This window comes from Zingiber officinale, unplaced genomic scaffold, assembly GCF_018446385.1.
Source record: "Zingiber officinale cultivar Zhangliang unplaced genomic scaffold, Zo_v1.1 ctg184, whole genome shotgun sequence".
NCBI lineage: Eukaryota > Viridiplantae > Streptophyta > Magnoliopsida > Zingiberales > Zingiberaceae > Zingiber > Zingiber officinale.
The window spans coordinates 136,370-163,443 of record NW_024589872.1 but is presented as its reverse complement, the minus strand read 5'-3'; the positions used below and the strand labels follow the sequence as shown (position 1 = coordinate 163,443).

The 27,074-nt window shown below is 42.9% G+C and overlaps 4 protein-coding genes across 15 annotated transcripts; all 4 read right to left on the bottom strand.

The window, feature by feature from the left end:
* Window positions 1–20: 20 nt before the first annotated feature.
* Window positions 21–942, bottom strand: LOC122036648 (probable pyruvate, phosphate dikinase regulatory protein, chloroplastic). The gene has a single exon (XM_042596044.1). The coding sequence runs from the start codon at window positions 912–914 to the stop codon at window positions 363–365; it is 552 nt and encodes a 183-aa protein (XP_042451978.1). The 5' UTR covers window positions 915–942; the 3' UTR covers window positions 21–362.
* Window positions 943–11,853: 10,911 nt separating this feature from the next.
* On the bottom strand, window positions 11,854–14,362 carry LOC122036653 (COBRA-like protein 10). The gene is made up of 2 exons (XM_042596052.1): window positions 13,701–14,362; window positions 11,854–13,638 (listed from the first exon to the last, which is right to left on the bottom strand). The coding sequence occupies exons 1-2, from the start codon at window positions 14,278–14,280 to the stop codon at window positions 12,203–12,205; spliced, it is 2,016 nt and encodes a 671-aa protein (XP_042451986.1). The 5' UTR covers window positions 14,281–14,362; the 3' UTR covers window positions 11,854–12,202.
* Window positions 14,363–16,017: 1,655 nt separating this feature from the next.
* Window positions 16,018–21,335, bottom strand: LOC122036645 (probable LRR receptor-like serine/threonine-protein kinase At5g45780). 3 transcript variants are annotated; one of them, XM_042596039.1, is made up of 11 exons: window positions 21,193–21,335; window positions 20,987–21,125; window positions 20,837–20,908; window positions 19,596–19,739; window positions 19,445–19,516; window positions 19,312–19,371; window positions 18,162–18,235; window positions 17,937–18,080; window positions 17,532–17,867; window positions 16,755–17,146; window positions 16,018–16,518 (listed from the first exon to the last, which is right to left on the bottom strand). In XM_042596039.1, the coding sequence occupies exons 1-11, from the start codon at window positions 21,296–21,298 to the stop codon at window positions 16,204–16,206; spliced, it is 1,854 nt and encodes a 617-aa protein (XP_042451973.1). In that variant the 5' UTR covers window positions 21,299–21,335; the 3' UTR covers window positions 16,018–16,203. The 3 variants fall into 3 exon arrangements, with proteins under 3 accessions (XP_042451973.1, XP_042451974.1, XP_042451975.1); XM_042596040.1 differs by having other exon boundaries at window positions 19,312–19,381; window positions 19,458–19,516; XM_042596041.1 differs by having other exon boundaries at window positions 20,993–21,125.
* Window positions 16,018–26,776, bottom strand: LOC122036643 (cleavage and polyadenylation specificity factor subunit 3-I-like). Of its 10 annotated transcripts, none has more exons than XM_042596036.1 (12): window positions 26,458–26,776; window positions 26,227–26,324; window positions 25,560–25,605; window positions 25,331–25,480; window positions 21,903–24,197; window positions 21,729–21,814; window positions 21,193–21,610; window positions 20,987–21,125; window positions 19,596–20,908; window positions 18,162–19,516; window positions 16,755–18,080; window positions 16,018–16,518 (listed from the first exon to the last, which is right to left on the bottom strand). In XM_042596036.1, exons 1-5 carry the CDS (start codon window positions 26,632–26,634, stop codon window positions 22,563–22,565), a joined length of 2,106 nt encoding a protein of 701 aa, XP_042451970.1. In that variant the 5' UTR covers window positions 26,635–26,776; the 3' UTR covers window positions 16,018–16,518; window positions 16,755–18,080; window positions 18,162–19,516; window positions 19,596–20,908; window positions 20,987–21,125; window positions 21,193–21,610; window positions 21,729–21,814; window positions 21,903–22,562. The 10 variants fall into 10 exon arrangements, with proteins under 10 accessions (XP_042451970.1, XP_042451971.1, XP_042451967.1 ...); XM_042596037.1 differs by having other exon boundaries at window positions 21,908–24,197; XM_042596033.1 differs by having other exon boundaries at window positions 21,729–24,197.
* Window positions 26,777–27,074: the final 298 nt, after the last annotated feature.

The following is a 27,074-nucleotide window of genomic DNA, read 5'->3' as shown; positions in this document are numbered from 1 at the left end:
CCCACATGGTATTTGAGTGTATATGATGTAGGAGTAGCACTTCAAATTCGATTATTTAACGGCACATATAATTCAAATTCGATTATTTAACAGCGCAAACAAAAACTTTCAGTTGCATCCCTATTTGTACCATCCCCATTAATTGATCAAAACTCCTTGTAGACATTCCATCAAACATGTTAAGTGATCAGCGAGCCACTAAGTTTCCTTAACAGCCTCACGCTAACTCTTTCCTGTATGAAGGTTTTGCCCTGAAGCTACACGAGTACACGAAAAAACAGAACAAAGTATAAAGCCAACGGTTTTAAAGATTGCTCCTTTCGACGTTTCTTCTGTCCTGCATGGCAATGCTAGGTATATAACTAAGAATGCACAAACGACAGAAAGGATGGACTCACCCCGGAGAAGAGGTGAGTGTTGACAGGGCAGCCGCGGTCCACGAGGCAATGCTCGAACTGTCCCAGCGCCGCGTTCACAGAATGCTCAGCCGTCCACCCCGTTCCGTCCGAAACCATGTAGATGGCCTTCCCCTCCATCACTTCGCACCCATCCTCCTCGCCCCCGTCCTCCTCGATCCCTTCCGCGGCCACGATTTGCCGGACGCTCGCATCGGAAGGCGGAGACGAGGGTGGGGGTGTCGGCGAGGGCGGCCCAGCGATCTTTTTCCGGAGGGAAGGCCAATCGATCCGGCGGCCGGAACGGATGGAACGCGCCCGGGACCAACGATTCAGCTGCGTGCTCACGCGCCGCGGCGACGACGGCGGTTCGGGACCAGGGTCAACCGCCCGGTCCGGTTCCTCCTGGTCCTGGACGAGACAAGAGGAGACGAAAGGGAGTTTGGGGATGGAACGAGGGCCCCACGCAGGAGAGCGAGGCAGGAGGAAGGGAACAGGAGGGAGATTGGATTGCAACATGGGATGGGAGGGAAGGTATTAAGGAATCGGTACTGATCGTGTGGATTTCCTTTCCCTTCCTCTTGAACCAAATTGATCATGGTTTCGAGAACGGATGGCATGCTGCTACGCGTCGAATCTACGCCAACAATCAGAACGATGAAGTATAGCAGCAGTATGACCTCCCGTTCATGATGCTGTGATTTATTTTTCTCATGATGATTTTTAATCGGATGTGGGAGTGCTGAGAACGAATAATTTCATCTTTTGTCACAATAAGTACATCTTCATATTATATCATATCAATATTCTATTGAAACATCTCTAATAATTCGAATTTTAAATAATTTTTATATGATTTGCCGGACGCTCGCATCGGAAGGCGGAGACGAGGGTGGGGGTGTCGGCGAGGGCGGCCCAGCGATCTTTTTCCGGAGGGAAGGCCAATCGATCCGGCGGCCGGAACGGATGGAACGCGCCCGGGACCAACGATTCAGCTGCGTGCTCACGCGCCGCGGCGACGACGGCGGTTCGGGACCAGGGTCAACCGCCCGGTCCGGTTCCTCCTGGTCCTGGACGAGACAAGAGGAGACGAAAGGGAGTTTGGGGATGGAACGAGGGCCCCACGCAGGAGAGCGAGGCAGGAGGAAGGGAACAGGAGGGAGATTGGATTGCAACATGGGATGGGAGGGAAGGTATTAAGGAATCGGTACTGATCGTGTGGATTTCCTTTCCCTTCCTCTTAATGTAAATTGATCGTGGTTTCGAGAACGGTGGCGTACGCTTACGCGTCCGAATCTACGCCAACAATCAGAACGATGAAATATAGCAGCAGTAAGGACCTCCAGTTCACGATGCTGTGATTTATTTTCCTCGTGATGATTTTTAGTCGGGTGCGGGAGTACTGAAAACGAATAATTTCATCTTTTGTCACAATAAGTACATCTCCATATTATACTGATCCGGTGGTAAGAGTCCGGGACCCCCTAACGAGGGGTCAACGTCACGTGAAGGTCAAAAGGTCAGTTGGTCCGTCGAAGAATGATGAGCCGACCGGACTCATGAGAAAAGGGCAAGCCGATCGGTCTGCCAGTAAACATCTGATAGTAAAAGGCGCCCTGACAGGGATCGGGGTTCCGACGCTCAATGAAACAGTAAATAATGACCGAGCGGAAGGCCTAAGAGAAGGCAGGACGTAATGGGCGCGCCGCCCGGCCGGCGCAGGGAATTAGGGACGTCCGGACGACGCTCTTCGTCTAGCCGGCCGGATGGACGTCCTGGCCGACGGTGGGTAAATAGGGACAGGAACATCTGCTGACAGCCGTCAAGTCGTATGGCTAAGCCATACTCCTAGTCTGACAACGGGGTATCCTGTTGTCCCATCGAAGGCGCGATGGGACTATTGCAGTATGACGTCAGGTAATCTTTCTGACAAACACATACCGAGGTATGGGCTGCGGACACGTACGCGCCTCGGTGGGCGTGTAGAAGCTCTTTCACCGCTCTATATAAAGAGCCGCAGACTTCACCGGAGGTACGCGTTCAACACCTTTGGAGCTACTTTTTTCACCACTTGCTTGCCTGACTTGAGCGTCGGAGGGTCGCCGCCGGGAACCCCTTCCCGGCCCGACTTCTGTGCAGGTTCGCCGGAGCTTCGTACGACTAGCCGGAGATCTATATCAGCAAATCGGAGAGCGCCACGTGCCCAGCGGCCGTTGAGTCAGCGTTCGGACAGGATCAAATTGGCGCTGTCTGTGGGAACGCTCCTGCATCCGAACGGAAACAATGGACGAGGCTGGACGACAACACACGGTGACGCTTTCCACGGAGGAACTCGACATTCTGATCGAGTTGAGGGCCGCCAAGCTCGTGGAACAAAAACAGAAAGCGACGGCCGAGCGGCCAGAGTAGCAGGCAACATCAGCGTCTGGCGGTCGAGCGGAAGCACCACCTGCCACCGTTGCATTTCATCGGGCTCTATTCCGCACCCCCGAAGCCGCACCCATTCATAGAGATCGGGGATCTTCTTCTGATGAGATGCCGAGACGAGACAACATAAAAGACAAGGCCCCCCGAGCGGACGCTTCTCCCGAGCGGAAGCACCGACTGCCACAGTCCCATTTCCCTCAAAAGCAGATACTTCATCTCCCGAATTCAACTTATAGCAAGCCCCTCCTTCTGGAACCTCAAGAGCGGGAGTTTGATGTCAGACGATGAATCGACCACATACGAGGAAATTGGGTGGACTAGCTGCCGAGCGGATGAAGATGGATTGGCACTTGGATCCACCATGAAGCGCAAATTATCTCCAGCCTTTCAGGGGCAAGGTGAAAGGTGCACCAATAGAATGTGTGCTGTATATTTTCCGTTTGGTTGTATATTTGAAATACAGAAGGCAAAATGTTATAATGTGCGCAATTGGCATTATCGGCCGAGCGGCCTATCTTCATGGTGTATAAGATCCGAGCCAAGCGCTCGATGCCAAAGGCCCCGAGCCATTCGGCCAGAGGTATAATATCTGAGCCAAGCGCTCGATGAAGAAGGCCTCGAGCCGTTCGGCTGGAGGTATAGTATCCGAGCCAAGCGCTCGATGAAGAAGGCCTCGAGCTGTTCGGCTGGAGGTATAGTATCCGAGCCAAACGCTCGATGCCGAAGGCCCCGAGTCGTTCGGCCGGAGGTATAATATACGAGCCAAATGCTTGACGAGGAAGACCTCGCGCCGTTCGGCCAGGAGTACAGTATCTGAGCCCAACGCTCGACAAAGAAGACCCCGAGCCGTTCGGCCGAGAGTTTGTTATCCGAGCCAAGCGCTTGACGAAGAAGACCCCGAGCCGTTCGGTCGAGAGTACGTTATCCGAGCTGGGTGAAAGGTGCGCTAAATGTAAATTTATATATATTTCGGTCGCCTATGTCCTTGTGATGCAGGAAGCAAAATTATAAAGAGGGCAAATATCTTCGCCGATCGGCTGTGTTAAAAGTAGCCTTAAAGGCCGTCGAGCTCCGACGTTAAATATCGAGAGACGAGCCGGCGTCTATAAACGTCCGAGCAGAAGACCGTCGAGCTCCGACGTTAATATCGAGAGACGAGCCGGCGTCTATAAACGTCCGAGCGGAAGACCGTCGAGCTCCGACATTAAATATCGAAAGACGAGCCGGCGTCTATAAACGTCCGAACGGAAGACCGTCGAGCTCCGACGTTAAATATCGAGAGACGAGCCAGCATCTATAAACGTCCGAGCGGAAGACCGTCGAGCTCCGACGTTAAATATCGAGACGAGCTTGCGTCTATAAACGTCGAAGCGGAAGACCGTCGAGCTCGGCGTTAAATATCGAGACGAGCCGGCGTCTATAAACGTCCGGCGGAAGACCGTCGAGCTCAGGCGTTAAATATCGAGAGTCAAAAATTGAGAGTCGAGCCGGCGAAGACCGTCGAGCTCCGACGTTAAAACGTCCGAGCGAGCCGGCGTCTATAAACGTCCGGCGGAAGACCGTCGAGCTCCGGCGTTAAATATCGAGACGAGCCGGCGTGTATAAGCGTCCGGCGGAAGACCGTCGAGCTCCGGCGTTAAATATCGAGAGGAGCCGGCGTCTATAAGCGTCCGAGCGGAAGACCGTCGAGCTTCGGCGTTAAATATCGAGAGACGAGCGCGTCTATAAACGTCCGAGCAGAAGACCGTCGAGCTCCGACGTTAAATATCGAGAGACGAGCCGGCGTCTATAAACGTCCGAGTGGAAGACCGTCGAGCTTCAACGTTAAATATCGAAAGACGAGCCGGCGTCTATAAACATCCGAGCGGAAAATCGTCGAGCTCCGACGTTAAATATCGAGAGACGAGCCGGCTCCGTCCGGAAGACCGTCCAGCTCCGACGTTAAATATCGAGAGACGAGCCGGCGTCTATAAACGTCCGAGCGGAAGACCGTCGAGCTCCGACGTTAAATATCGAGAGACGAGCCGGCGTCTAGTCCGAGCGGAAGACCGTCGAGCTCCGACGTTAAATATCGAGAGACGAGCCGGCGTCTGTAAACGTCCGAGCGGAAGAGCCATCCATGTAATATATTCCGGCGATAAGAAGCCGATCGACGACAAAGCTTGTTCTTTAAGACCCCTGAGTAGCCGAGCGGGTCGCATAGCAAAATCTATGGAAAACCCCTTTGAGGTAAGGCGCAAAGCAAAAGATGGTTAATTAGAATTAAAGACGTGAGCACGTGAACGAGTGACATTCGCGCGCCGAGCGGCTGTGCAATCGCATGGAGAAAGAAAAAGGCTTGCCAAAACAAAAATTGCAAGGAAGGGAAGATGATCCATTTACGCCAAGCACTGGGCAAACGAAAAAAGTTACAGCAAAAAATAAGTTTGGCCGAGCGGCGAAGATACAAAAAAAAAAGAAAAAAGTTGGTAAAAAACCCTCCTCACGCATCAAATTCAAAAAGAGCATCAGGAATGGCCCCCATCACGGTTGCCAGGTCCTCTGATGGGATGGTCAGCTCAGTGGAAAGGTGGCCTTTGGTCTTCAAGTAATCCACAGCCGCCTTAATCGCCTCTTCGAAAGTGAGGGAAATTTTGTCGGTAAATTTCTCTCCGAATTCGTCCGAGCGGACAAACGCCTTCCTCACTTCGTCAGAACGAGCCGACTCCCCGTCCTAATACTCTTTAAGCGTGGCCTGGGCAGCATCATTAGCAGCCTGGAGATCCTTTAAATCCCCTTCGAATTTGAGCAAATCAGCCGAGCGTCCTAATGCAGTGATCATTGCTCAGTCAGATCGGCAGTCCAGTCAGTCGGACTTCGCCTCCTTCGACTAGACTCGAGGGGAAGGCAAGTGATCCGGTGGTAAGAGCCCGGGACCCCCTAACGAGGGGTCAACGCCACGTGGAGGTCAAAAGGCCAGGTGGTCCGTCGAAGAAGGGTGAGCCGACCGGACTCATGAGAAAAGGGCAAGCCGATCGGTCTGCCAGTAAACATCTGATAGTAAAAGGCGCCCTGACAGGGATCGGGGTTCCGACGCTCAATGAAACAGTAAATAATGACCGAGCGGAAGGCCTAAGAGAAGGCAGGACGTAATGGGCGCGCCGCCCGGCCGGCGCAGGGAATTAGGGCCGTCCGGACGACGCTCTTCGTCTAGCCGGCCGGATGGACGTCCTGGCCGGCGGTGGGTAAATAGGGACAGGAACATCTGCTGACAGCCGTCAAGTCGTATGGCTAAGCCATACTCCTAGTCTGACAACGGGGTGTCCTGTTGTCCCATCGAAGGCGCGATGGGACTGTTGCAGTATGGCGTCAGGTAAGCTTTCTGACAAACACATACCGAGGTATGGGATGCGGACACGTACGTGCCTCGGTGGACGCACAGGGACCTTTTCACCATCCTATATAACGAGCCTCATACTTCGCCGGAGGTAGGCGATATACAACCTTTGGAGCTACTTTTTCCACCACTTGCTTGCCTGACTTGAGCGTCGGAGGGTCGTCGCCGGGAACCCCTTCCCGGCCCGACTTCTGTGCAGGTTCGCCGGAGCTTCGGACGACTAGACGGAGATCTATATCAGCAAATCGGAGAGCGCCACGTGCCCAGCGTCCGTTGAGTCAGCGTTCGGACAGGATCATATCAACATTTTTAAATTTTATTGAAACATCTCTAATAATTAGAGTTTTAAATAATTTTTTATATGATTCATTTTATAATATATAATTGCATGACTATATACGTATTATATCAATTTTAATATGAAAAAATAATTTTAAAATTTCACTACTACTCTTTAACAACAAATTTCAAACCTTATATTCACAATGGTTAAAAAATTTTATTTAATTTTTTTCATTTTACAAATCTCATTAAAAATCTTGTATTGAAGATGCTCTAAGCATGTCAAAAAACTTGAAATTATAAAACAATCCATATGCATATTAATTCTGTCGAGAAGCGATAAAGACGAATCGACGTGATATCAAATTTAATCATGTCTAAAGTGATCAGAATAGATCATCGATGGTGATGTAACTTGTAGATCAACTATTTTAAAAACTCTTGAGAAAAAATGTAAATCGTTAGTAAGTAGTCAAAAATTTATAGTACAATTACTCTGACGATCGAATTAAAAATACTAGTGGTGTAAAAATGACGAGTAGGAACAAGTGAAAGAAAATATGTAGGTGTGTGTGCGCCTACATGTGTCAACGGAAAATGACCTAATTTTATAATATCTCTCGTAATCTTGATATTATCTTGTAATTAATCAATATGTCTTATCATTGTGCATATATCGCGAGAGGAGATCCTCTAGACCGCTTTTTGCGGTCCAGATGATGCTCCCTTTTCATGTATTGGTGGGGATGTATGATCCCCACCTATTTTACAAGTAGGGACCATGTATCCCCATCAATAGATGCAAAGGGAGCATTCTCTGGACCGCAAAAGTGGTCCAGAGGATCCGCCCTCTTATATCGTATCTATCAATCACATTAGTACGAAGAATACCACATCCATCAATCACATCGATATAGAGAAGGTGTAAGTAGTTATATATAGATACGATCATCTGACAAACCCACGTAATGTATTAATGACAATAACCAAATTTTTTGGCTTGGAGGTCTCTTGGGCTGCTAGCTAGAAGATGGACTTTTCAAGGAGCCCATTTATGTAAATGGCCTAATTGGGTCATAGTGATATCCTCAAAAGGAGCAAAGTTTTATAGGTGATCTAATAAGTCAACATTAACTCTTTTAGGATCCGTTCGATCGACCGATAGGACGAGTGGGAATAGAGAACCGAGCGAATTCGGTCCAAGGCCAAGCAGACGTTAGAAAGCTAAGTCCCAAGTGAGTCCGGTCCGCATCGGGAGTGGGGTCCACAGGGAACCTGCCTAATCGACAAGGCTAATCGGGAGTATGGGGAGTTGAGTCCAGAGTAAGTCCAGTCTACGTCGGATGTGGGGTTCACAAAGAACCTTCCATAGCATTGAATGCACCTCCAATGTATAAAATCTGATCCTGAATAGCTCGCTCCTTATAATCGACAAAATCTAATTTTATCTGATGAACATTACTCAAGACGCCTTCAAAGCTCCCGAAGGCGCCTCGGGTACTATTCACCTGAGGTACTTTGTACTCCATTTGTTCTACAAAATGTGTTAGTCCAATACTAAAATATGTAACCTGTAAAACAAAGTTAACACAAATAATAATAAGCAGTAATAATTAGTTTCTATCCTTCCAGGACCAGAAACTAGTCAAGGTCTCAGTTTAGGGATCCAAATGGACCTAAACTGGACCAATACCTAAAGTCCAAAGTTGGACTCGTCCTCACCGCAATTCTCTCCTCCAGTGACTTACCTTTACTTACCCACTTGTAGTCTATCGACTGGTCTCTTGACCCACCAGGTTTTCTTGTCAATTGTCATGTCCGCTGACCCAACTGGACTTCAGTCAGCTGTTAGGTCCCGCGGACCCAGCCAGACTTCCTACCAGATATCAGGTCGACCTTTTAACCTATCTAGGTTTCGCACCAACTATCAGGTACTCAGACCTAGCTCAGTTTCATCCTGGTGTCAGGTCCTCTAAACTCATCAGTCCCTACACACTTGGTAAATACATTAGATTACAATAACACCTAACTTAATTCACTTATTATTCATCAAGCCTGAGTTAGACCGTTAGTACAAATTGCACCAACACATACTATATCTCTAAGGCTTTGGAGATAAGTACCCTAGAAGAATTATTCTCGACTTTGGAATTATATGAGTCTCGATGTACAGAAGTTACAAAAGAAACAGAATGAAGTCGGAACCTAGCCTTGCAAGCCAAGAAAGACGAACCGGATTTTGATACATCACTTGATGAAGACGAAACAACTTCTATGGTAAGGAAGTTTTTAAAAAATTTCAAGTCTAATAACTTTGTTAAGAAATAGGCAATGAAGCTTCTTCGAGGCAAAAGGAAAATCAAATGCTACAATTGTAAAGAAGAAGGTCACATAAAAGACAACTACCCAAAACTGAAGAACAAGACAAAAGAGAAGGATAAAGGGCCAAATAAATTAAACATAAGAACCTCAGAGCAACGTGGGACGAGTCACCATCTGAGTCCCAGCTGGAAGCGGATGCTGGACTAGCACTGATAGCAGATCACCAGAAAGATGACAAAAGTACCTCAAAGATGAGCATCGACGAAGGAGGAGATAATTCAGAAGAAAGCAGCGATGAAGGGAGAGCATCGAATAACAAGACTGAGTCGGTGAGTGAGGTATGTTCTCTACCTCCCAATAAATTATATAAATTTATCAAAATACTTTTTAGAAGTTCATGTAAACTTGAAAGAAAAAATAAACAATCAAGAAATGAGAATTTAGAATTATGAGTTACGTTAGCAAAATCATGCCTATTAGAAGATTTCAATAAATTAAAGGTTAAAAATGAAAAGTTGAAGAATCAATTAGAAAAATAATCATTCATCTTCAAATGCCCAATATTTTAAAGCTTAACTAGTATTTTAGATTTCACAAGAATCAAATTAGAAAAATGATGTGAAAATATATTTCAAGAAAATATCATATTAATACAGGTAAAAATTTATTTGGGTTTCTAAATCATTCTTAGATTAAATAATTTTTTTTACATGTTACAAATTTAATTTACTTTAATTCTATTTATAAAATTAATTATTTCATATACCTTCTATTCATATTTTTATTGAAATTTTTTCCTATGTTACAAAAAATTAATAATAAGTTAGTATAAAAATTTTAGGATTTTTTAACGAATATATAATTTTTATTAATTTTTTATTAAAAAAGTAATTAAAAATTTAAAAAATTTTGGAGATAAATTTAAAAAATCTGATTTTTTTTTTTATAATTACTATTGTAATTTTAATGTTTTAAAAAATAAACCAGATTTTTATGATTATAAAATTATTTTTAAATATTTATTTTTGATAAAAATTTTCTTTATTCAAAATATTTTCTATAGTTAAATTAAAAAATATCCTATACTTTAAATTTTTATCATGTTCACAAATTATTATTATTATTTTTGACAAAAAAATCAATATTTTTAACACTTTAAAATAATTTTTAAATTATTTTTTTTATAAAGCTAGTTTTAATTTTATAACTTTGAATATTCAGAAAATAATTCTCAAAAAATTTTCTCAAACTTGCTAACTATTTCAATCACTCTTAAAAAAAAAATAGATTTTATTTGATATATACCCCTATTTTTAATGTGAGGAAAGGTTAACAAATTAGGAAGTAAGTTTAGGGGTATATAATTTTTTTATTATTTTATTACTAAATTATTATACTTACTTGCAATATCACTTATTTTATTATTTTTATTACCCTAACTGAATTTAGATTGATGCATATCAAAAAGGGAAAGATTATAATAACTTGGGTTAGTTTTCATGTGATCAATCAAGTTAAGTTAGTACTCAACATCTTTGATGTCTTGTGTCTAAGTGTGCAGGAATTTAGTATTAGAATTAAAATATTTTTGATATATCTAGAATAGTATGATATTATTCATTTTGGACCTAAGCCCTTATGATTTTGGTCTTGAGCTCTATCTAAAAGACCTCATACCAATAGAGATATCTTTTTCTTATAAACTCATGATCTTTCCAATGTATTTTGAATGTGGGACTATGACCTTGCTCTAATACTAATTGTTATGACTAAAAGATTTCTGATATCTCCATAATAGTATGATATTGTCTACTTTGGAACTTAGTCCTTGTGACTTTGGTCTAGGGCTTTACCTAAAAGGTCTTATACTAATGGAGATATTTTTTTTTTTTATAAATCTACGATCTTTTTCATGTGTTTTCAATCTAGGACTTTGTTACTACCTTGCAACCCCAACACTTAGGAACACAAGAAATCAAGCGGAAGACGCAGCAGACGAGAAGGATGTCATGAGAAGCGAGTTGATAGACTCGGTGCATCCGAGGGACTAGAAGCTGAGGAAGAGTTCACCGGTGGAGCGAGAAGGACGCGCGCAACGCTTTTCAGGGATGAAAAATTAGAACAGAAGACTGCTCAAGGAGAGAAGATCGGAGTTGGATTCGGGTGAGCTTAACTCTGGATGGCTGGAGAATCACCCAAGTGACCGGAGCAGTAGCTAGATAAAATTAACTCTATGCTGACTTTGTCCAGGCACCCGTATGGGGCCATACCAGCCTGGTACTAAACAGCCTTATAATAATAACTCAATCTGCTCCTACATGTTTGGTTGATTGGGAGTGTGGGAGTTGAGTACAGCGTGAGTCCGGGCCGCTTTGGATGTGGGGTTCACAAAAAATCTATCTGATCAGCACGATCGATCAAGAGTGTGAGGCTCTACTAGGCCGGCTATTCGACTTTGACTATTACATATGAAAGCTCATTAATCCGACTTTCTCTATTCATCATGATCCCGTCCGGAAGCTGAGTCGGATGAAGGCGGGCCTTGTTGTGCGGAAAGTTGATGGAGAGTCGTGGAAGTGTTGAATCTACCTGGTATCCCTCCCCTGGAAAGGTTCACACGGGCGATTGACGACTAGGGATGATCAGGACGATGACGCTGTTACCCTGCACACACTCAGACGAATTCACCAATCGTTAGAGACCAGAAACCAGGGAAAAAGTCCCCGGGTCAGGCCCTCCGACGCTCAAGTCAGATACCTACTGTCCATGTCAGCCTGACTGCTAACTGGCCACGGCGACCTGACTTCTGACCTTCCTGACCTCCACATCAGCTTGACCGCTGACCAACCACGGAGGCTTGACTTTTGACCTCCCTGCTGTCCATGTCAGCCTGACTGCTGACCGACCACAGAGACTTGACTTTTGACCTCCCTGCTGTCCATATCAGCCTGACTGCTGATCGGCCACGGAAGCTTGACTTTTGATCCTCCTGACCTCCATGTCAACTTGACTTCTGACCCACTTGTGGCCTTGACTCATGACACCATCATCTGATTGACCCCACAAAATATGCATCGTATCATATCACAAGAAATTTGATGATACAACTATATAGATCTTCTGCTTGATATATAGATCTTTGATGCAACTAAAGGATTTGAAGTTTCACGCACGTTAAATGATTTGCTCAGCTAAGCTCAGCTGTATTCATGCATCATTCAGCCATGGCTGTGTGCCGGCCACTGCAAAAATGAGGCGTTGTGTCATATACACGATCGCCACAAAAGTTCCTAAGATTCCTCCCATCTCATCGAATATGACACTGGCGACATACCACCATGCCTGCTCAAGAGTCAAGCCATAGTTTCGTCGTGTTGCTTTGCTACCTAGCTCAACAATATTAATCCAAAGCCAATAGAAGAGCGACGACGGCAGCGAGCAGCATCACTACCCCGGAGCTAACAACACTACGTTGACGAGCTGCAGATGCTACCGGAATCCTCCCCGGCAGCGCGCATTCTTCTCCGTTGAAGTAAACTCTGGTGGGGAACCCGTCGCCCTTCACAATGTTGATCCCCGGTGTCTCCTTCTTGGTGAAGGAAATTACTGATTGCTGTTTCCCGGGCACTCTCGGGTCGACCTGGGGGTTCTTGCCGTCCGTTTCGCCGATGAGGTAGTTGAGTCCCTCTAATCCTTGAAGGAAGAAGGTCCTGTTGATGACGCCGGGGCCTATCAGCTTCGTGGAGTTGAAGGAGTAAGCCCTCTCGTAGCCACGGTAGGACTTGTCCATCTGCACCGCCACGAACCAGTCCTTGAAGCTATATTCTTCCCAGTTGAACAGGGTGATCCTGGCCGTCCACCCCTTGCGGTAGTTGGAAACGATGTGCCAATTGATGCTGACATCGCAGTTGTCGAGGCAGGGCAGCCGCCGGGGGAGTTTGTAGTGTTTGATCTCGGCCCAGGCCTTGGCCTTAGCCGTGCGGTTCTCGGCGGGGATGAGCAGAGCTTCCGGGGGCAGAAGCAGAGCACGCCCATCGGGATCGCAGGACCGGAATTTTGAGTTGTCGTTGCAGCCGCAGGCGCAGGTGTCGCAGGGGATGACGGAGTCGTTGTAGTAGGCGGAGTAGGAGACGCAGCACTGGGTGGCGCCCTTCTTGGGGCGGGTAACGTTGCAGACCACCTGCCAGCTCGCGATGGCTTCCGACAGCGACATGAGCCCGCTGGAATTGGGGAATTCCATGGGGCTCACCCGGAACGGTGGGCCGCAGACGTAATTCGCGTTGAGCACGCCGTTGATCTTCCAGTTAGTGGGCGGGTATAAGGTGGTGCGGTTGAGGTCGGGCGGGATCTTGTAGACCTGCAGTTGGAAGATGGCCTTGGACTGAGAAGGGTCCATGGTGGGCGGGAGCAGAGTGCCGTTCTTGCAGCAGTAAGGCAGGTTGCCGATGTTATTATCCTTGGCGCGCTCCGGAGGGAGGTCCACGATGGTGGGCTTCGTCTCGCAGTTCATGACGTTGGCGAAATCGAGGCCCTGGTAGTACTTCCCGGACTGGCCGTAAAAGCAGTCGGAGGAGTCCTTCCGGAGGGTGTAAGCGCCGCGCATGGTGTAGATGAACTCGCCGCGCTTCCACTCCCAGGTGAGGTTCCAGTTGTCGAGGCGGCCGAGGGGGCTGTTGCTGTCGATGGTCACTTGGGCCATGTAGTTGCTCTCGTACGCCTGCAGCACATCGTAGGCGAAGGTGAGGTCGCCGTACCGGCGGGGGAGGAAGTGGCGGCTGTCCGTCTTGTTGGGCTTAAATTTGGGGTCTTTCACACAACACACGTACATCTGCGTCACTACATCAATGCCAACAACGTGATCGCCTCAAAGAATAATTAATGAAGATTGTAATTTAGACAAGATCGTGAGGATGTTTTACTTTTTTTAATGGGGGCAGGGCACTTGTAGCCGGGATTCTCCAGCTTGATCGTCCGGGGCATGGGCGTACCCGGCGGCTTCACCCCGAACTGTGTCCCCGTTAGGTCCATCACCGCCTGGATCTGCGACATGTCCCCCGCCGTCTCGATCGAGGTCAACAAGTCCGTCTGCGGGTACCCCGACAGGGTGGTTCCGTTCCCGACGTGCGCCGGGAAGTCAGTGCCGTCTGTGATCACGGCTCCTCCGACCGACACGAGGATCTCGTCGTGCTGGAAGCCAATGAACATGCTCCAGGCCTGGAGGTCCTGCGCCATGGTGTTGAGAACGGTGGCCTGCGCCTTGAACGCCCATGACTGCGCCGAGGCGTTCTTGACGCGGGGGAACTCCTTGGTGCGCGAGATGAAGTTGTAGGTCAGGAAGGCGCCATTGCAACTGTCCTGCGCCTTGGGCGGCGGTTGCGTCACCTCGTCGTTGTTGTCGTAGTCCTGCGCGCGCGCGCCGGCTGCTAGGCAGAGGAGCAAGAGGGCGGCCACCGGGAGACCAGGAATCCGGGGCGGCATTGCGGATCTGACCTAGCTCGATCGTAATTCAAGAGAAGAGAAGAGTTTTTTTTTTTTTTTATCGAGGAATGAGAGAGGAAAAGGAAAGGGTGGAGGGAGTGAGAAGAAGACGGAGTCCAGCCCCAATGGACGCATTTGGCGGAAGCATTTTAACGGTTTGTCGCCAGATAAATTATATATATATATATATATATATATAAAAAGGATGAGCAAGTTTTCAAACTAAATTCCTCGATAGATAAAATTATTAAAAATATAAATATTTAATATTCCAGAAATTTTCTAAGAATGTACTCTCTGGTATTATTATTATTAAGAATTTAACTGTTATATTCTTTACATCAATTTTTTGAGTTATCCCTTGGCTATAAAATAGCATCAGGTTGTCAAAAGAAGTTGATGTGAAGCATCAAATAGTTTTAGAAGTAATTCTGCTGTCAATCTTATGGATTCCTCTATAAAGTTTGATACTTGAAGATTTTAAAGATAAGCCTTAAGAGTTTGATAAGGTTAACCTTCAACATAAGAACATGTGATCTTATGCTCGGCGTTAGAGGTCATATCCAATATCTGCCCACCATATCGACTTCAATCTTAGCTGCAGTTTTTAAATTACTAAACTATTGAGAGAAAAAAAAACAATTATCTTTCCAATCATGCAGGGAAGTGCTCGAAGGCTTGTCAAAGCTGCACTACAAGAAGCTGCAAAAAAACGGGAGATGAGGTACTCTTCGTTCTTATTTGAAATCACCCACCCAGTTATTTTCCATTGTGAATGATGATAATATGGATCAGATTTATGCATCTGATTCCATAAATATAGTACCACTTCTTAAGCAAAAGAGTACTCAACCTTGTATACCGTACTGAGGAATGGAGGAGCTCAAAAAGAATAGTTTTTCGCTAATTGTTGAAATTATTCCCATTTATCATTTTCTTGATCCAAAACTCTTTCATTATTTTTATTGTGTTAAAATTTCATTGCCTACATGACTAAGCTGACAACAAGGTTCCTATGTGATCGATTGAATCTTAGATGCCCGTTCCATGTGGATTAATTAATTTCCTTATTTTCCTGGACTTGGGGCGAGAAGCAAATTAATTACCTATCAATGTTTATCAGTAGTCAGCATATTTAGCTCACTGTAACTGTATCTCTTTCCAATCAAAGTAATATTGGCAATTAATCAGTTCCTTGAAGATCGACTCTTTTTCATTGCGTCCGTGACAGCAATGGATTTCTGCCTGATGAATGAGTCATCTCGAATGATCTCGTTCGGTTATACTTTGTGCTTCCAAGTATGCTTAATTGCCTGGATAATGGACATACTTGATTTAATTTCCTTGACAAGAATCATGTGAGAAAGATGGGAAAGCTAACCGTGAATGAACACAACCATTTTCAACTGACCAATGTCAGTGTTGCCTATTCTGATTCGACTCAGGCGATGTCAGTGAAGGAGGGTCAAAGTAACCAGGAGTCCTCTGGAGTTCAAATAGTTGCTGAAAATGCTGGCCATCCTGCTGCTACTATATTAAACTTATATATGCAACCGATTTTCAGAAAATGTGCTTGGTAGTGTTGCAGATTTAAATAGCCTTGTGAATGCAGATGCTGTGATACATTTTATTTCTCCAACACTCCCTATCATTTCTCGCTTGAGCCATAGATAATTTAATGCCTATTCTCAAGATGTATTGAAAAAAGGCACTAGTTGTTCATGTACTTCGTACACATCAAAATTCGATATGAATTCAGCTTTCAGAGGGCTTAAATTATATCCTAAATACACTAAGATCTTCATGTACATTTTTTTTTCCATTCATTAGTCATTCCAGTAGCCACGATGATCAAACTCGTCTACATCTACAAGTATGAGAAGAAAACACTTGGTTCTAAAAATCTGATTGGAAGTGTTGTAATCATCTGGGCCCTGAGAGCTCAATAGCTTCGATAATGAAAGAAGAGGCTTCATTAGCACCATCAGAGCTTCTGGAGGAGTTGCAAGACCTACAGCAAGTTACCTCCCCATGAGTTTCTTCACTTTGTTCTGCTGGCCCAGAAATAGATTCAAGTGTTTTAACAACTTCAGACATCTTTGGCCGAAGGGCAGGATTCGAAGAAGTGCAGAGCAGAATAACCTCCACGGCAGTTTCAAGCTGAGCAGAATTAAAAGCATCGTTGAGATCCTTGTCAACCAATTCAGGGTCTCTCTTCTCTTCATGTAAAGTCTTGATCTGCATTAGGCATTGGTTCACCAATTAATAGATAAAGACCACCAGACCGGTAGCAGACTAGCTACTCAGATAGCAAAAATTGCATAAATGTGTGTAAATTATCATACTTTTGATAGTAAATAGTGTCAAATAACAAACTTATATAGTAAAACATCTCATTTTATTTTCATGCATTATTAAAATGGGATGATGTGAACAAAAGAGGTAGGATAAAACAATAGTCAGAATACACTCACCCAGTCGAGAATCATTCCTTTCTGGGCATTACCGTTTCCAGAACTCATGGTCTTTTGGCCTATGATCAATTCCAATAGTAGGATGCCAAATCCATAAACATCAGTCTTCTCGGATGACTGCCCAGTAGAGAGATACTCTGGAGCAATGTGTCCTACAGTGCCACGAACTGCAGTTGTGACGTGAGATTCTCTCCTATCTAGAAGTTTTGCTAATCCAAAATCTCCTACCACCGCTTCAAAACATTCATCAAGTAGAATGTTTGCAGCTTTAACATCCCTGTGAATTATTTTCGGGTTACATTGTTCGTGCAGATATAAGAGCCCTCTAGCAGCACCGATTGCAATTCGCATTCTCTTGTTCCAGTCCAAGGATGGTTTACTATGAGAATGATCTGCAAACGGTTAGATGAATGAAACCCATTTACTGAGATGAATGGATGGAAAAAGAGCACAAATTTCTAACCAAGGGACAATATCCCTGACTAACCATAATGCAAAGTATTATACTCTAAATCATTCAAATCATCAAAGAATAATCACAATATAATTGTGTGGCAAAATATTTCTTGCATGTCCAACTAGAGCAAGTCAAGTGATAATAATGTAGATACATTTTCCATGAAAGAAACCAAACTAATTCTGGTGCTAGAAAATTTTTCCCGAGGAATTCAAAGCTACAAACTCGATAAAACCATCTGATAATGTGGTTTACTGACTTGTATAATCATTCCTTATATCCCCATATCTCAAAACAACCAAAGTAACAAGACTACTGACCTCTTAAACGATCAGCCACACTCCCATTTGGCATAAAAGGATACACAAGCAATCTCTCATTTGTGGTCATGCAAAATCCATATAGTCGGAGTAAATTCCTGTGCAGAGCTAGGCCAATCATTTCAACTTCTGTTTGGAACTGTACTTCTCCAGTAAAATTTGGATCCTTTAATCGCTTCACTGCTACCACAGTTCCATTTCTGAGATGGCCTTTATAAACAACTCCAAACCCACCTTGACCTAATACAAGTTTGGCACTGAAGTTTTCTGTTGCGATTTGTAGTTCACGGAATGGGAATCTCTTCAAATGTCCCATTTCAAATTCATAGTTTTGATCTGCAGAGAATTCAGTATATGAGTAACCAGTCTATCTTCATGATCACAAAATAGAATACTCAAAGATACCATCTCCAGCAAAATTCATGCTCCATTTGCAGCAACGTAACCAGAAAACAAGCAGTAGCAAAGATAATATTAAGGTACAACCAATACTTAAAGGGATTGCAACTGCCAACTGATGGTTGTTAGAATGTTCCAAAGCTCTAGTTTCTGCAGGAAGAATAAAAACAAGGTTCAAATCTTTATGATATGGTACAGCAAGTGATAAATCCAGATAAGAAAATGAATTACCATTACTTGTTAGCGTTACAAGTGCACAACCATGCAAATGAGAAGTGTTACAGAGTAACTTATTACCTGCAAGACTATACATTCCAGAGAGAGTTACAAATAATTCATTAGCGATATCTTTGATAATATTTGCCAGAGAAATGGAGGAAAACAACCCAGAAACAACAATCTAACAGACCTATCATCATCAACAACATCAAATAAACTGTGGTTGCCCCAACTTTTGAAAGTGGCTACATAAATTTTATTCCTTGATTGAGCTCTAAGCAAAGTATATCATTAATAATATGCAAATTAATTAAAATATTTTTTTATTATATTGGCCAGTGCTGTGTCGGATATTTATCGAACTCTCAGGATCTACCACTCTAATAAATTCAAGTCTTCAACTATAAAATTAATTTTTCATTTTTTGACTATGTACATACTACTCAGTTTATTTTCTCTCAAACCATACCAACTAATTGAGCTACACTTAATTGCCCCTGATATTAGTTTTTCTAACCTTTCCATCCATCTTAGCATTCTTATCGTTATTACATGAGTAAAATAAACTTGTTGTACATATTGCTCCTAGCAACCCACAACTACAATTAATCAACTATAGTAAGTTGAACCACCGTCCTATTCCTTACAACCTTTCCAACTCACAAAAGTGCAGTCCAAGATGTAAATGGAACAAGGTGGTTTCATTAATTAGGTTAATTTTCAGCCATCTAATATTTTTTACAAGATTATAAGCCACTATTTCTGCAAGCCACTGCTTGCAAAGGTTGAAACAAAATGAGAAACTGGAGTAATAAAAAAAACACCACATCTAGTTGCCTAGATCAGCATCAAGATTAAGATTTGATGGAACGTGCAATTATAGCTTTAGTTTATCTTACAATAAGTTATGCAATGCTAACTTAAGAAATGCTACATCATATTTAAACATAAGAAAGTTAAATAGCTAACAGGGAACTGAGCAAATTGCAATATTTTTTATCTTAAACATAGCATAAAGTGCAATCTTTATTTAACTAGAGAAAACTTGGCCGAAGAGTTAAAAATAGGTAACTTTCATTGTAGTATTAATTTTTAAAAGCTTCTCAAGCAACAAAATGACAGGTGACAAGAATTATATAATATCTGGATTTATCATTCTCACCTGTAATCATTTGCAAGTATCTTTGGGGTTGGACCCGTTAAGTTATTGAATGATACATCTCTGCAATAATCTATACATAAGATTTACTTGGGAATTAATACAGAGGTGTAGAATAATCTGAAAAGGAACATACAAGAATAAGAGACCCGAAAGATTAGCAACTGCTTCAGGAATCTGACCAGACAAACCATTCCGGTTAAGTCGCCTGAAGAACAGCAAAGTAATAACAATTAAAACATTAACGGCAAGAATAAAGAACCTTTACATTTCAAAATTTCACATACATGTAAACTAACTGAGACAGAAGCCCAAGAGCACTTGGAATTTGTCCAGTGAACTGGTTACCAGAGATGTCAAGGGTGTTCAGCTGTGACAACTTTCCTATTTCTGGAGGAATAATACCTGATATTTTGTTATTTTGCAATAGCCTGAAATCAAAGATATTTTCATTATTTGGTCAGATAGTGTAGTTTGATGTAACGCCAGAACCGTCTATCTACCTCTCTTCTCAAGTTATTCTAATAAAAATCTTAGGTCATTTTATGAAAGGGCGCACTTAATGTTTGATATTTACCAAAAGACACATCACAAGTTGGAAACTATAAGACACCTGATTCTCAAAATATCTAAAATCGTTTTAATGCATCTAAATTTTTTTTTTCAAAAAATATTTTGGTGATCTTTCAGTGACTAAAATTAACAATGGCATGAATTATTTTCTAAAAGCACAACAAATTCAATGGTAGCTAAATCATCATAATGGTCTTCTAGTGGTAAAATTCTAAAAGTAAAGCCATGATTGAACTCCTGGGAGAATCATCAATGCAAGACAGTCACTTATTGTCATTTTGACCATTGAAAAATCTTAAAGCACCTTAATCATCATCTAGCAATCAAAATAAAAAAAGGCCATGTATAGACTCTTAGGAGCATCACAAATAGTTGTCTCATATTGTCACTGTGATTAGGACTATGAATGATTAATGATTATTGAAGTGTTTTAGCCAAACTACTTTGATAGCCTTCTATTGGCCAAAATCAATGGGGAAAGGTATGAATGGATCCATGAGAGCATCATGAACATAATAATGGTTTCATATTGTCATTTTTACCACTAAAAACCAAAAAACATCAATATATATTCTTGTATAGGAAAATAATGAAGGTGTTTTGGCTGCAACAGCTTAATGGTCTTTGAGTGGTAAAAAAATACGAGTATGAGATAAAGAATAGCGTTGATGATGCTCCAATAGTTCATTCATATCCTTACTTGTAGATTTAGAGACGTGTGAACAATTATAGTGATTTTTGGCAAAAATATGATCCACGGTAAGATAGCAAAAATCTTAGCTATAGCTTTGCAATTGGCCTTGCGTGCAAATGAGGCCCAAGGGCAACTTCTATATTTCCTCAACTTTTCAATTATTAGAAAGATCTAATTCAGTCTGTCTCTAATGCTTGCCATTTCGCTACTTTTTTTGAGATGCTAAATATTAGTTTTTTTTTTTCTTGTTGTATTTCTTACAAAGTTTGCAGGTGACTTAGGTTGCCAATGCTCGGCGACAGCGTCCCAGACAAGCTATTACTCGCCATTTCCCTGCACTCCCAACACAAAAGAGTTAAAAACCCTAGCTGAAATGTAAAGCACGAAGGAGAGAAAAAACAGAAGAGTAACCCAGACAAGGAGATGACGAATCCATCGGAGGAACAGCCGACCATGAACCACGTGCAAGGGTCGACGGAGTAGATGTCCCAGCCACCCATCACCCCGGCCTCATCTCTCATCCTACTCTTCACCGACATCAGAGCCGCCACTGCATTCTTCGACCGTCACACAAAGGAACATTTTTGACAGTAGAGGAGCAAAGCATCTCGATTTACCTTCGTAGTTAACGCCTTTGGGCGAAAGAAGAGGGTCGGAGGAGCGCGCAGTGTGAGCCGAATGCAGGATGAAGAGCGGAATCAACAGATAGCGGCAGTTCGCCATTGAGGGCGGCAACTAGGGAGACGGTCGTCACAGTAGCAAGGTGATTGAAATGAGGGGGGAGGTGAGGTCTCCGTTTCCAGGAATCGCTGCAGTCGCTCGGCTCAAGGCCTCGTTCTCCGCGCGTAGGCCTAGGGGAGGGATTAAAAAAGGGAGACATTGGAGCGGTTCGTCAAGATGTAGGATAATGAAACAGGGAGAGCTGCTTGTAGGCAGCTGGTGATTTCATGGAGAAAGGCGCCGCAGGCGTTGGAAGACGGTGGCGGTGACAGATTGCGGCCTCGAGATGCGGGAGCCATGTCGACGATGGCAACACTGCAGGATCAAGCTTTTGTTTAGGTAAAAAGATCTATTAATTAATCCAACCAATTTCTTCCCACTTCATCTGCACAAAATTAAAAAAAAAAAACTTTATTGTGTCGAGGATCCGAACCACCATGTTCCTTAACTCCTCCGGCAAGAGAGGAAAGAAAAAATCCAACTGCACTTCCGACAATTGTCATGGGAAACACCACTAGTCTACGCCAATCAACGGAAATGTCCATTAATAGAGAGAGACACAAGCAATTCCAGAGCACAAAAAAGAAAGGCAGACAAAATTTGCAACCTAACTCGGCATTTCTGTTTCTACGCTACTCTACATGGTTGTATAAGACCGGACACTATGAGGATATCATTGTTCACGGCGATGGCAACGCCAACACTGGATCCGAATCTGAATCCGGTCGAGGTTGGGGCTCGAGGGACCATCGCATCGTTGATGTCACGAGAGATCGAGTACCTTCGACGGATGAAACTAGATCATGATTTCGCCAAACGAAAACAAAACCAAGCAAAAGGAAATGCACCATCGGTAAAGAAGAAAAAGAAGGATAAGCAACTGGCAACCGCAACCAACGGACGGTTCCTTCCAAGTATGTGTTCGACTGCCGACGTTGTTCATCAGGTTAAGGTGGAGAAGATGGCCGGAGTTAGGTATCAGAACCTGAGAACATACGCAAAAGGACTAGAAGAATAAATTTTCCGGATTTCGTTTTTGTTATTACTCCATCGTGTCTTAATTTTTTTGTGGAACTTATAATAAAGCAACAGCCAGTATCCGCATACAATTTTTTTTTTTAAAAAATAATAATTATAAGGATCAAATATTGTCCACATACAACTCTAAAGAGTAGGTTAGTAATATCGAGTGCAAGAAAAATCATAAACTAAACTATTAAGTGATGATCAGTTCTTCCAAACAATACATCTTAGTCAGCTTGGCACTTTATGCCGAAAGAGGAATTGGCCTCACAGCACTCTGTATCCGCTGGAATGCTATCTTCACCCTCTCCTTGAGACTGTCATCGTCACATTCCACTTCACCATTCTTTCTATCAAGCCGTGCAACATTCCCGTCAACTGTGACAATCAGTTTTCCTTCCTCTCCGACCTTGACATCCCCAAACAAGGAAACAAGTAAACTGTAGATTACTTTATGAGCCATTTTCTCTGTCTCCTCCTGTGTCTTTTCGACTTCTGCAACAGCCGTTACCTTTGGACCTTCTCGACTAATATTCAAGATCATAGCTACGACAGAATCAGATACCATATCGCTAATAGGATCAGATGACCACTGCATTGTCAAATAGTTCTCAGATTCCTGCCGTATAGACACTCTCTCATGCACGATTAGTGTTGGCACATCAGGCTCTTCAGGAGGAGCCTCAACACTCTCATAAATTTGCTTTAGTCTGTGTTTAATAACTGAAAAGGCACCAGAATAAGGAATAGAAATTCGCTGGGTAATGTTCGCAGTGGACAGCTGAGAGAAGACATGGAGGTCGTCTGGTGCCATTATCTGATATGTGAAACCCTTCTTGACTAGTAAGCCACTAACTGTTTCTCCTACTTCTGGTGTTTTCTCAGCTAGTCTTCCAATAGTCTTAGCCATTTTCTCAGAAGTGAAGTACATCTCCACTGACTGGCAGTTTTTAGGTGACAAAATCTTTATGTTTTTATCAGCAAATTGAGCAATTAGCTTCTGCTTAAGTCTTCCCATCTCATTGGCTTCTCCATGTACAAGGATTATGTTTGGTGGCATAAGCTCATTCAAGAAGGCACTTGTCTGTGCAAAGTCGGCATGGGCCGAAAAGGAGATATAGTATACTTGCATGTTAAGAGGAGCAGTGAGACCATTCATGAGTGTGACTTCTTTTGGTTCATAGGTGATAGTTTTCGCTAGGGTCCCTTCGACAACATAACCAGGAAGCACACATGCATTTTTCTTATCTGCACACCATCTATCAAATAATTGCCTTGAGAGACCACTTTGTAGACCACCTGGACTTGCCATCACAACTGAGGGACCAATATCATCAAAATTCTCAATGCTTTTCAAAGGATTAATATGTTTGAAGTCAAAGGGGTTTGAAGTGGCAAATTGGTTCCTGATCCTCTCATTCATTGAATTTATGTAGGTCTGATAGACAGCCATGCATCTTTTAGCAAGGGGTGAAGCATAATATATGGGAATGTTATGGAGCTCTGGATGATTTGACCAGTACTCATCAAGGATGAGGAGCAGCTCCTGGGCTCTTCCAAGGGCAAAAGCAGGGATGAGCACCCGACCACCTTGGGAGATTGTTGAATGGATAACATCAGTAAATCGCTTCTCCCGAATAAGGCGTGGTTGGTGCAACTGTACACCATAAGTGGATTCTATGATACAGATGTCGGGAGAAAACTGCGGGATTTCAGCAGCTCTGAGATGACGATCCTCCTCACGGGAGTAGTCTCCAGTGTAGAGAATCCGGACACCAGCAATGTCAACCATGAACATGGCAGCACCCAAGACATGACCAGCAGTATAGCACCAAAAACGAATCCCATTGACTTCCAGCGTCTGGTGAAAATCAATGACCTGAAATGGAAGTAATAATCATTCCAAAGAAATATTCAGTAAATATAAGATCCTGCAAATATCTATCTTCATGCAGAAGTAAAGATACATAGAATATGGAATGAGAGTTGTATGCAGCAAGGCTGAATACCATCCCAAAGATGCTTAGGGCACTTGAGTTCTTACTCTCGAGTCTTGACCATAAAATGGCAGATACATAGAAAAAAACAAATCATTTTTGATTCATACATTTTTCACTTTAGTTTGTGTGAATGAAAACTAAGAACTGACAAGAAAATTTACACTTCTAGGATTTCAGACAGTGTTAGCTGCATAGAGCATATGTGTAATATGGGGCAATATAAACAATAATTAACAATGCTAAGTAGATCATGTGCATATAATTACCATCTAAAGAGTTTATCACTTGAAGTTAACAACTTGAGCACTTGCAAGTTACAAGCTATCAAATAGGCAAATAGGCAGCTTGGGATTTAACATTTAAGTCAATTTGGTTCGATCTAAATTAGTTTAGAGTTAAATAAGACTTTTAGCCTGAATATGTGGTCTGCATCTGCACTTCATAGCCTAGAGGGGGTCACATATCCAATATGCTATGGGGTCCCTTTCCAAATCCATCAACACAGTCGCATGAGCAGCCTAAATGATGACTTTTTAAAGCAACTTTCTCTTCATCCACATCAAACATGATATGTGTGCCAACCTAAGATGGTTTCTTGTTATACTGAGAAATTTGCATTTTACAAAGGCCATGAAAATCTCAGAGACAGATTCCCAGGTGTTTCATCTTCTTTTCAGGTCTTTCATCTGTGGTATATTTATGTCATTCTTCCCTAACCATATTTCTTACGTTACATTCATTCATATTTGCAATTATTTGTTTTTAATTTGGTTAAAACAATTCATGATTTGTTTCACTGGAGAGAAGCACACCCTTAAAACAATAGCAATTCATGGAAGTAAAAAATATTCAACTAAATCAAAGTACTCAACGTGGAAATATATAAATACAATTTCTACACAGATAACAATAATGTATGCCAATTTTTGGTAAAGCAAGGGTATCAATGTCACAACATTAACATATTTATTGTTTTGAGGGGTAATATAGACCATGATTTTATCAAGCATACCTCAATTTTGTCCATTGATCGTAGAATGTCTTGCTCATCAAATAGCATATCCTCAACAGAAACTTTGCTCACTTTGACATAATCTGACAAAAGAAGCTTGTATATAGCTTTTGTAGCATGTGTCATGAAAACCCGACCTTTAAAAGTAGTCTGTAAATAGAATTGCTAATATCTAAGCATGCAAATTCATGTCAAAAGGTAGCTTGAAATTTCTTAGAAAAAAAATCACCTTCTCCAAGAAATATGGAAGTGATGCAGCATGATCAAGATGAAAGCTGTAAGTTTAGGACAATTCAATCAAATTAGATCAGTTTGATCCCAACAGTGAATAAGCAGAAATCAACAACTAGAAAAAATGTATGTTTTTAATATGAGCTTAAAGGGACTATATGAGATTAGACTTCTTAGATCCAGTTTCTCACAAGTTCATTAGAAGGTGTGAGTTATCTGTATCCAGCATAACTATATTTGGAAATGAACATCACTTGGAAATACATAAAACGAAAAAATCATAATATATTGAGACAAAATTGAACTTTAACATCAGATGAAAATGGAACATCTTTGTTTTAAAGAGATTGTCATCAGCAGATACATCCAAACTGAACATTTACATTATCAAACTAAGCCGGTGATGTTACTAAACAATGATGAGGAAAACCTGCAAGGAGTGACTAATTCAATCAGTGTTTTGCAAGAAGATAATCAACAGGTGATAGAAGGAGGGAACCAAGAGGCAATAATAATTTTTTTTTCTATTTATAAACTCTAACTGAGAACACTGATAATTTGGTGCATTCTAATAGCCTAGAAACGGCGCCCAAATATTGAACCTTTATGTCATGTTTTCTTTAATTTTTTAAGAAAAGGGGTTGCAAATGGGGAATAGGGCATACTGCGTGACAAGAAGCACATCGATGGTTGAGGGGTCGATCTCGTCAAAATAAGGCAACGCAGCCATCCCGGAGTATCCCGGGTGAATCCCGCAATCGAACTGTCAACCAGAACCAAGACACAAGTTCAGACTATATTCTACCGCACAGCGACAAACGCATGAAGCAATGAATCAAAGGCAGTGGGGAATGCATCATATACAAGCAAAAATAGACAAGGTTACAGCTTTCTACCAAGACATTCTTTCCTCTGTAGGACATAAAGACGCAGGATCTGCCCACTTCATTGCCCGCCCCCAGCGGGGTGATGATAAGCTGGTCGTCCTCCCTCGCCGTCGCCGTCGCCATCGCCGACGGCGTCGAATCGTTCCGCTTGAGAACCGAGCCCAGCCCTGTCACGGACGACGCCATCTCGCCGGCGCGAAATAAGTATTTGCTGAATTCCAACTACTGCTAGGGTTTTGAGAGGGGAGTGATTCTTCCAGTAGGACAGGTGAGGAATGAAAGCTACGGGTCGGATGTGGAACTTCCATCCGACACCCGGTAAGCGGCGCCTTGCAATTTGCAACGCAGTGTAGCAGTTTCGGATCCGAATAGAACTTATTCCTCTAGAGTTATTAAATCAAAAAATTCAAAAGAAAAAATTAGAGGCAATGCAACTACCAAAGTAGCTCTTATAATAATACTGAAATTATTTTCCAGATAAAAAAAATAATATAAGACATTAATTGCTATAAAAAAAACAAAAGAGGTGCCTTTACACATTCGTCTTTACCCAGCACATAGAATAAAACAATGCGAATCAGTCCGGTCTTTGGTCCGTCCGATGACCTAAATCACGACATTGCAGG

Excerpts from the sequence above, each read along its gene's own strand:
- LOC122036648 (XM_042596044.1), bottom strand. The coding sequence starts at position 914 with ATGTTGCAATCCAATCTCCCTCCTGTTCCCTTCCTCCTGCCTCGCTCT.
- LOC122036653 (XM_042596052.1), bottom strand. The coding sequence starts at position 14,280 with ATGCCGCCCCGGATTCCTGGTCTCCCGGTGGCCGCCCTCTTGCTCCTC. Across the intron at positions 13,639-13,700 it reads TAAAACATCCTCACGATCTT|TGACGCAGATGTACGTGTGT; the intron begins GTCTAAATTACA and ends GCATTGATGTAG.
- LOC122036645 (XM_042596039.1), bottom strand. The coding sequence starts at position 21,298 with ATGGCGAACTGCCGCTATCTGTTGATTCCGCTCTTCATCCTGCATTCG. Across the intron at positions 18,236-19,311 it reads ATACTTGCAAATGATTACAG|TCTTGCAGGTAATAAGTTAC; the intron begins GTGAGAATGATA and ends TGGAATGTATAG. Across the intron at positions 18,081-18,161 it reads TGTAACGCTAACAAGTAATG|AAACTAGAGCTTTGGAACAT; the intron begins GTAATTCATTTT and ends TTCTTCCTGCAG.
- LOC122036643 (XM_042596027.1), bottom strand. The coding sequence starts at position 26,634 with ATGGCGTCGTCCGTGACAGGGCTGGGCTCGGTTCTCAAGCGGAACGAT. Across the intron at positions 25,606-26,226 it reads GATGTGCTTCTTGTCACGCA|CTTTCATCTTGATCATGCTG; the intron begins GTATGCCCTATT and ends CTAAACTTACAG. Across the intron at positions 25,481-25,559 it reads TTCCATATTTCTTGGAGAAG|ACTACTTTTAAAGGTCGGGT; the intron begins GTGATTTTTTTT and ends TTCTATTTACAG.